At 35.9% G+C, this 10030-nt stretch overlaps 1 protein-coding gene across 1 annotated transcript; it reads left to right on the forward strand.

Moving 5' to 3' along the window:
- Positions 1-548: 548 nt before the first annotated feature.
- On the forward strand, positions 549-8055 carry LOC104466020 (RAF proto-oncogene serine/threonine-protein kinase-like; the record flags this gene model as incomplete). Its single annotated transcript, XM_010079314.1, has 7 exons — positions 549-706; positions 1655-1753; positions 3197-3350; positions 4882-4941; positions 6759-6786; positions 6878-7005; positions 7938-8055. Coding segments are annotated over 7 exons (745 nt in total), but the record flags the coding sequence as incomplete, so codon positions are not given.
- Positions 8056-10030: the final 1975 nt, after the last annotated feature.

Below are 10030 nucleotides of genomic sequence, written 5' to 3' on the forward strand. Positions count from 1 at the left end.
AATCTTTTTTTGTATTTTAGGAGCTTTAAAAAATTTCTTAGATGCCATTTAAGAAAAGTAGAATTCCCTTAAACTATTTTATTTACTAAGGAATTTTTCTTATGCAAGGGTTATTGATTAGTCATAAACATACAACAAGTGTTTTGACTAATAAAATTAGATGGTTCTTACCATCTGATCCTCCTTCAGTTTTGGTGATACTAAAACCAAACAAAAACCCCAATTCTTGGCCCACCCAACTCTGTCACATTACTGAGCACAAAATAGTGCTTTTGAATTTGACAGAACACTTTTCCTTTTTTTTTTCCTCTTTTTTTTTTTTTTTTTCAAATAATTATGTAAACAAAGTCCTAAATGTTTGCAAGCTTTCCAGGTTTCTAACCAAACTGGAAATACATGCAAGAATACTGGTTTTAACTTCAGTAGCACTTTGGGAACACTCATAACATTTTAACATGGTATTTACTTATGTCAAGCTCTGAAGATGTTCATCTCAGCTAATGAAGAGAAGCTAGTAGCTTGGATTAATAATTTAATGTGTTTTCTAGGCTCGGAAGACATTTCTAAAGCTTGCTTTCTGTGACATCTGCCAGAAGTTCCTGCTAAATGGGTTTCGGTGTCAGACATGCGGTTATAAATTCCACGAACACTGCAGCACTAAAGTTCCAACCATGTGTGTTGACTGGAGCAATATCAGGCAACTCTTGTAAGGACTGTTCCTTTTCAATAGCAGCAGTAATTCTTTGTGACAGACAAGCATGGTTTTTTTTAGTCTCTTAAGACAGAGAAAAATTTGGATTGTTGGGAAGTGTAGTCACTGTCATCGATATACAGAACGTGTGTATTGATTTCATAAAACAGCCAGCAATGATTGTCTGTTCCCAGGTGAAGAAGGCCGTTTACATTGAATGCATTTTGTTCTTCTTGTAGACTTCAGTATTCTGGAACAAGTCAACAAAGGTCTTGAATGACCAGGCAGTTGCTATTATGCCCTCTGTTTCAACATGAGAAGGCGTAATAGTTCTTCTCACGTAACACTTTTGTTAGGAGAAAAAAAGGTCATGACTCAGTTGGTTTTTAGCTGCTGGAAGTATGCATGAGTGTTCAGAACTAGTACTACTTTTGACACACTGTTGAAAATGCATCGAATGGTGAGAAAACTGATGAAGGAAAATACTTTCCTAATATTGATTAGAAAAAGTTGAAAATCATTATGTTAGAAGTAGTCCTTTTGTGCAAAAGAGTTAAACCTTATAATTGATTTTATGTGTCTTAGTGATTGTATTTTTTTATAACTGAACTTGGTCATATAGTCATGCATTTTCTTATACTGACTACGACTTGTGCCACTTGGTGCTACCTGGGTTTAATAGAACTTAAAATTATCTTGAATGCTCATTGAGGAGAATCTGAAGGCTGATATAAAAAGATTTGTATCTTAAGTTTAGAAAGAACACATAGAAATTTTCTTTGGGAGTCTGAAGACATAGTTTTTAGTCGTACCATACACAGAGGAAAAATTTTATGTAAAGATAGGAATGTGTTAATTAATTATGCTGAAAAGAAACAGCCCTTTAAATTTCCAGCTTTAAAGAGCATTGTACAGGAGGTAGTGTGGCAGTTGAAATTGTAATTGTTTTTGTTGATATTTCAGATTGTTCCCAAATTCAAATATCAGTGACAGTGGTGTCCCTGCACTACCTCCCTTGACAATGAGACGGATGCGGGAGTCTGTCTCCCGGATACCTGTTAGGTAAGCTAGTATTTCCTGTCATTTCTGTTTTGGGAAATACAGTTGTTTGAGAGAAAAAACAAAAAACAAAACAACCCAACTCCTCAAAAATAGAACAATCAGATAGAAGGTTGGGATAAATGTGCAAGGCAGCAGCACCACTTCATCATAAATAATATGGAGTGTCCTTTCTTGTTCTTAGATTCAAGCAAAACATTGATTTGGGATTTTATGTTTTTAATTTTTAGTCATAAGATTTTAAGGGATGAGTTTTTTCTGGAGACCTTTGTTTTCCTATCTAAGAAAATTCAAGGCTCTCTTTGGTATTTTTGTGAATTAATTTTATTTCATCTGATCAGGTAGTATACCTATAAGGGCTCATGACTCATTTTGCATGACTTATAGACATAAACTAAAATAACGTTCTAATGTTATGGTGACAGATAAGAGTTTAAAGAGAGAATGGTGGAAACTGAAAATATGCTTATCTTAAAGAAAACTCTGAGACCTAAAGAGAAAGTTCCTGTAGTTTTAAATGCTAGAATAAAAATTGCTGTCCTTTCAAAGGGGCCTGTCTTCTGATCCTGATTTGTGCCTGTATTTTTTCCTTGAAATTCCAGAGGCTGAAGAGGGCAGGCCATCTTTTATTTTTTCTGCATCCCTTTGAAAAATCTTGGCCTATTCAGGAACGAGGCACATTGCATGTAGCTGACTTGCAAATGGTTCTGTGTTTATTTATTTATTTTCGTGGGAACTCCACTGGGAATTGATTTTATGTTCTCTTTGCCATCTTCTGTTTCCAGGGTTGTTGAGCAATGACTCATGAACTTGATAGTTTTTTAAGCTTTTTGTGAGGGCTGGCTGATTTCACTTAGGAGACTTCTGTGATTTGGGATAAACAGGGTTTGATTGACCTTAACTGTGATTTATAACTCTTTGTTCAACTGGATTTTAACATTGGCCTCCTTTTTTTGTATTGGGTTTCATGACTTCCTTGCTGGCTGTTCTGTGTGAGCCGTTGAACAGTCTTGCAAACCTTTACAAAGTCAGGGCTTAACAGTAAAAGTAGCTCTTAAGCTATGCATCGCAGGCTTGAAATGAGCGGTTTGTTTAAATGTCACAGACCTGAATTAATCCAGCAGAGACAGTATTTTATCAGTATATTGAATGTGATTTTCTGGGGATTGAGGTAAATTTTGTAATGGCAGAAGCAGACTTATGTTAAACACACTAGATGAGTATGTGAACTGACAAGATTTTACTTGATTTTTTAATTGCTTTCCTAAGTTAAACTGGGAATGATTCAGCTGACCAAATACTGTGGTTAGCGTGTAAGTCCCAACTTTTTGTGTTTGGAGTTCTGTGTGTGTTGCTTTTGAATAGGTTACACTGAAGAGTATTTTTCAACTGCTAGAGGAGAAAAAAATATCCATAACTTTCCCTTTCTCTCTCTTTCCTTCTCAGTTCCCAGCACAGGTATTCTACACCTCATGCCTTCACGTTCAACACATCCAATCCTTCCTCTGAGGGCTCCCTTTCCCAAAGACAGCGGTCTACATCCACACCAAATGTCCACATGGTTAGCACTACAATGCCTGTAGACAGCCGGATAATTGAGGTAATGTTGGAAGGGAAGGAATAGCATAAAGTTAAACTCCAACTGTGACTGACTGATTAAGAGTCACTGGTTGGTTCTTCTTCTTTGCTTTCTGTCATTTGCTTACTGTTTGCCTTAGTTGGGTGAGAGATGAAGGAATGTAGGTGATGTATTTGCATAGAAAGTTAATAGTTCATACTTGCAGTCTTCATCAACTTTGCTGAAGTTCTAGGTAGACTTGTGGTGTCTGTAAAGATGTGAAAGAGCTTAACAATCAAGTTTCACAGATCTGAAAATAAGCTCAGTTTTGCTGAGGAAATACTTATTAGGCATGTCTAAAATGTTCTTTTAAACTTACAAATCCAGATTTGTTGGGGGGGGCTGGTGTTTATTTTAAATCAGACTTCAGGCACTGTAAGTCTGGATGTAGTTCTTGGAGTTGGAATACTTAAGTCAAAGCTTACTGGTGATATCTTTGTGTTACACCTGTACAGAATTACCAACGATTCTGGGCTTACGTGAGAAAACCATCTGTATCTGTGAATATTTCTGCTGTTACTTGCTTTCAGGCACCTTCTTTTTTTTTTTTTCCTACCTTAGACTGGCAGTAGTAAGAGACAATTCTTTTAAGTCAGGCCTGAAGTGGGGGCTTTTTTTTGGTTTGTTTTGTGGTAACATTAACAACATAAGGGAGTGGTGTGCAGGAAAGGCTTGCAGAAAGTGCTGAACTGCAAGACTTCAGAGAGGGCACTGTTTGTTGGGCTTTTTTCTCTGGATAGTTTAAAAACTCTTTAGGCTAAGCAAAAGCCTTTGATTGTTGAGGTTACTTGCGCCTTCAGCTGGTAGTTTATGGGCTGCTATGAAATGTGAAGACTCTCTGAAATGTGCTAGAGAAGTCCTCCAGACCTTTGGTGGAACTGAAGAAAAGTGCACTGCCTCCCTGTGAAGCTTTTTTGATTAGGAGCTTTGTGTCAGCTGGCTTTTATGGGGAAAGGTGCCTTCCCTTTCCCTTTGGTTTTCTAAGGCTTACAGCTTCTGAAGCCTGGCTGACCATCTTTCATGGCACAAAAAATAAGGAAGCACTCAAGAAAGAGAGTATGAGTTATTTAACTGTAGTGTGATGAGCCTTTGAGGAGGCATTATCCCTTGTGCATAGCAGTGAAGACATAAATGCTTTCTATTCAGAATCTCTGTAATATTGTTGGGACTAAATAAAAACAGCTGCCATGTCTTATAGGCAATAGCTGGTCTCCCAAAAGGCTTTAAAAAAAAAAAAAAGTTTAAAAAAGCCACACCACAGAGAAAGGTAGTAGAGCTCTTCTAGTATGAGGTGAGAAAGATCACCTTAATAAAGTGGTTTTACAAAGAATGGATACTTGTGAACTTTTGGGTTTGAACAGGAATGCTTACTTAAAAGTCTTACTGCACTTAATTATCATATATCAAACAAATTAGGTTGCTTTCTCCTTCATTTATCCTAACATTTAATTTTTTTAAATTTTTTTTATACTTCCTCTGTTCTTTTCTTTTATCTCATACTGTGTTGGCCTAGAATAACAGCCTGAATGCTTCTCCCAGTTCCTGGTGCAGACGATTTTGTTTGAGGGGAAGAGTAGGTATTTTCTTGGTGCCTTTTGTTTTCTTGTGATTAACAGGATTGCTATAACTTGTAAGCCATGGCAGTGTCCACATGAAATGTTTAATCTGGAGTTGATTTGATAAAAACCTTTATAGCATGTTTATACTTAAATATTGAGGATGATAATTGGAGGAGGCAAATTTGATAGAAGACCTTCATTTTTAGTTTAGCTAGATGAATCCATACTGCTATGAAATTTGGTGTGAATTTGAATAGACTTGGATTAGAGATCCATTTGGCCGCACAGTCTTTTAAAGGAAAACTCCTCAAACACATCTATCGTGTGGCTTTTTTTTCTCTGGAAACTGTTTTGTTGAATATAACTGTACAAAATTCTTTGATTAAGAACATGATCTACAATTTCTATTTCACATCAAAATAAAGGTGACAAGACTACAGCACTGTGTATGATATTATTTGTGTTGTAAGAACAACTCTTACTGTTTTTGGTTCATTTGCTGTAGGATTCATAAGTAAAAAGATAAAATATTCAGATCAGGGTTGAAGTTCAAAAATGCTTTTTTCTTAAGAAAGAACTATGCATACATAAGTACGAGAACAATTTTCAATTATTTACTTATCCTTTGCCAGCTTACTTGAAAGCAGTTACATTCTCAGGCTGGTGTACAAAAACCATCAATTGTTATTAATTCAGGTTCTAAAAGATTTTTATTGTCCTCAAAATGGATAAAAGTAGTAACTTGCAAAGTTCTTTTGTAGTTAAAGCAGATTTTAATCCGCTTGGGTGTAGAGTAGGGGTGGTCTGCAAGAATACTGTATACAGAGTCAAGCCTGGGAGAATGCAACTAACTAGCTAAAATGATGTATTTCATTGATGAATCTTTACTGAGGATGAGTTCATTTGAAAACTGTATGGTGGAATGTAGGCTTGCTCTGTCCTCCTATGAAATCTTACCTTTCTTATTCTACTAATTAGTTAGAAAGTTTGAATTGACTTCTATTAACTCTGACAGTATTTAACATTTCTGTAGTGCATGTTCTTGCTTTGTACTTACACAGTACCTGGATATTTTACCTTTCCTGTATGTACTTTGGGATAATACATAGCAGGTGAGAAAGGTTGTGAAGTCGTGTTTGTCAGAGCTTAGTTGATCTTGTGCATGGCTGTAGAATTGTGTTGTAAAGTGCCTGTGGCATGAGGTGAGAGTTGTTGCACTGTACGAACTAGTGACCTGTGAAAGAACATGCTTTTCAAATATCATCGAACTTTAATGTGTGGAAAACTGTTCTGAAAATTAGATGGTTTTGTGTTAGGGCACAAGATGTAGCCTTTTTTTTTTGGGTTGAAATAGTACGGTAGAGATATTTTAAAATGTATATTGATTTGGAGTATTTTAGGGGCTTTTAAAAGTTTTCATAGTTGTAACCCAAAACCTTTTTGAGAACTTATCCCCTAGAGATACCGGACTGTCAGAGGAGCTATGTTCAGAGCAGAAATACAAGCATGTACAGAAATCCAGTGTTGGGAATGCAGACTTGTTCTGTGTTTTTTTTTTTTTTTTCCTCCTTTCTTTATTTTGGTAGCAATTCCTTTTAATAAGCTGTGAATATTTTTGATGTTTTGTAAGAATTCACAAATTGCATGTTTTTTAGCGTATAGGATTCTTGTAACTAGAAAATAACCGAGCTGGCACCTTTTGGAGGGTGTTGGTCAATACTGTATCATGCTTGACCAAAACTGTCAGGAACAATTTCAACGCTATTCCTGCTTGTTCCTTTATATGTTCTTATATATTTATTAATTTTATTATCTATCTCCTCTGTTTTAGGATGCAATTCGAAGCCATAGTGAATCAGGTATGGTTTCGAAAAATAAAAGAATATATAGTATTATTTTGTGTTTATTTTCTAGTTCATAATTTTTTTTGTGTTTAATTTTATTTTTAAGCTTCACCCTCTGCTCTGTCTGGAAGTCCTAACAATATGAGCCCCACTGGCTGGTCTCAGCCCAAAACACCAGTCCCAGCCCAAAGAGAGCGAGCCCCTGGATCCAATACACAAGAAAAAAACAAAATTGTGAGTATGGTAATATTTTTTTTTTTAACGTATTAAACGAGGCTGTGAGCAGTGGTATGTTGGGGTAAATTTCTGTACTTAAAAGGCAATACAAGCTGATGGTCATCTTGGGTTGCTTTGCACTTTGTGTAATTTTGACTGACTTGGGAAAGATAGAAATTATTTTTCAGTACAAGGATTACCTGTTTAAATCTTCAGGGCTATGTTTAAAGTTAGCCTTTTTATCCCTATTTGAACTGTATTGCTATAGCTGCCATAAAAAACGGACATTGATAATGCCATCTTTTTCATAGTAAAGTTAGTCAAAATGTCTCGGGAAAAATAGATTTAACAAAATGTAAGTTTTCCTTCAAAGGCTTGTTTTAAACTTGGGGGGTGGGGAAGAAATGAGTTAGAATGATAATGAATGATATCTCAAATTTTTGAAGGCTTTTAAGATTTAAAAATAAAAGTAGAGTTGCTTAGTGGAACTCACAGTTAATCACTTAGACATTTGAGAATTCTGCTCTCATGTTTTTGGTTTATTTCCTTTAAATATGTAAATGAGTTCCTGTATTTTAGTATTGTAATTTTGAAAAAGTCAATAAGTTTCTTGAGTATTTTGGATGTCTTTAAATAGTTGATTATAAAGTGTTTTGTTCCTCTTAAGATCTAAGATCAGAATTTAAGTTTTTAGGGCAGAACTTAATTATAGCTTCTTAAGCAATTAAAGGCACCCAAGAAAATGTTTTGTCTTTTGATTAAGAAAAAACCCCAAACAACCCACCACCCGTCACAAATTGAGGAGAAAAACAAAAGTCCAAACTGCAGGGCAAAACCCTCTAGGTTTCAGTGCATCTTAAACTTCTATGAAGGAAGTTATTTCATTCTTGGTATGTGTATATGTAATATATGTGATTAAATACTTAAAGCCATGTCAATTTTTGTTCCAGAGGCCTCGTGGACAGAGAGATTCCAGTTATTACTGGGAAATAGAAGCAAGTGAAGTCATGCTTTCTACCAGAATAGGGTCAGGTTCTTTTGGAACAGTTTACAAAGGCAAATGGCATGGTAAGTTCTTGACAAGTGTTACTGTCTTATCAAAATGTTGATACTGTAGGACAGCAATACAGAAAAAGGTAAAATCGTTTCAATGGTGCTGTGTGCTTATCTACCACCAAAGGTACTAGGTGAGAAATATTAATTTCCTAAAATTAACAGTGGGGAAATAAAGGCAGAGAACAGACATCAAAATGTGAATCTCACGACTACCATCTACATGTTCATTATATTGGAGCCAGCATTGTTTTCTTTGTTACCGTATTCTACAACGGCTTGTTTTCTGAAAAGATTTTGCTTTGCATTAGCAGCACTGAATTGGCAGAATTAGCTGGGAAATTTCACAGCCTTTTTTTAAAAAAACCTCTGTGGTTTAATTAGCATGCTTATATTCAAGGTGGCACGGAAAGGAAATAAGCATAAATTGCTTCTCCTCTGGAGTTTTTCTAAGGAAAAAATGGTTGATGTGAGAGTTTATGATATTACGTTAGCTGGAATACTTTGAAAAGAGGCACACTGCAGAACTACAGGATTAGTTTCCAAATTCAGGGCTTGTGATTTAAAAAGAAACACACGCAAACTCCTCCAGGCCCTAATTTAAATAGTGTTATTGTCATAAAAAAAGCTAAGAAAAAACCTGGAAGCTTAGCTTCTGCCCCCTGTTTTTAGATACTTCCATGCCTTAAAAGCCCAAATATTGTCAACATCAACGGAAGGACTATTCTCATGCTAGAAGAACATGAAGAGTTAAACTGATTTTGATTGTATAAGTGAAATGGAACACAGAAATCAAGAGGAAAAGTAGTTTTAAGTAAGATTTCACTAAACAAGGTGATAAATGTGATTTTCTTGTTAATATACTTGAATTTCATGTTAATAAATACTCTTCCTATGTCAGGAGCTTTGGTTCTTCCTATGTTAAACAGGAAATACACTGAGCTACGTATTCACAAAGAACCTGCAGTTGTGTGCGCAGGATGGCTGTATAGCTGTCACCTAACTCATTAAGATTCAATGTCTTATTTCTGCTGTTTATAGTTTTCCTGATTTCTCAGGAAAGTCAAAGTTAAATTTAAAAAAAAAAAAAATTTTTTGTGACCATCATTTGTGGTGTGGTCTTAAAGGATTTAAAGGGTTTCAATTTCTTGCTCTTGTTTAGAGCTGAAGAAAATGGGAGTTCATAGTGCACAAATAAGGGGAACTGCAGACTTTTTTGTAGTAACCTATTCTAATAGTACACATGCAGCAATAAAGATGTCTTGGGGAAGCTAAATGAAATTAATTGAAGGGGGCAGGTTGCTGCAAGCTTAAGTAGAAATTCTAGATCAAGTTAGAGGTGCTGGCTTTCCTAATATGCCCAACTACAAGGGCTGTTTGCAATGAACCTTTGGAGACCTCTTGTGAAAGATTGTTTACAGCTATATGCAAACCGTATTGGGTTTCCAATAAGCTTCTCTGATTCAGTCTTCCAAAAAAAAGACAAGAACTGTCAAGGACGGTTGCTTCGAGGAGTGTGTGTCTCGTTGAACAAGTATCTTGCACTTCCGTATTTTTCCAGATTGTTCTGATGGTTAAGTACTAATTTTTGTATTTGCACCACTTCTGTTACAGACCCCATTTGGATCCTGTAGTGTCCTGTAGCATGCTTCTAAATTTAAAAGGCGGAAAGAGAACCAAGGCAGTTTAAATGGGAAGACTACCTATCATAAACACTCACATTTCCCCTTTGACCGTGGTAATCAGTTCTAGAGTTTTGGTGGTTGGGGGGGTGGCAGAAGCTGATTTGTCTTCAGATTGCTGCTAAACAAAACAAGTGCTGTTGTGTATTTGTTTCTGTAGAGAAAACTGCTTGGGAAATGCCATCAAGCCTAAAAAAAGTGTAGCACGTGATTCAGTAAGAATAGTGGAAGTCTTTTCATCTGTGGAGCAAGGATCATAATGATGAATATATTGAAAAATAATCTGAGAACATTTGGGCTGTAATCGG

Source organism: Pterocles gutturalis, unplaced genomic scaffold, assembly GCF_000699245.1.
Source record: "Pterocles gutturalis isolate BGI_N339 unplaced genomic scaffold, ASM69924v1 scaffold52193, whole genome shotgun sequence".
Lineage (NCBI taxonomy): Eukaryota > Metazoa > Chordata > Aves > Pterocliformes > Pteroclidae > Pterocles > Pterocles gutturalis.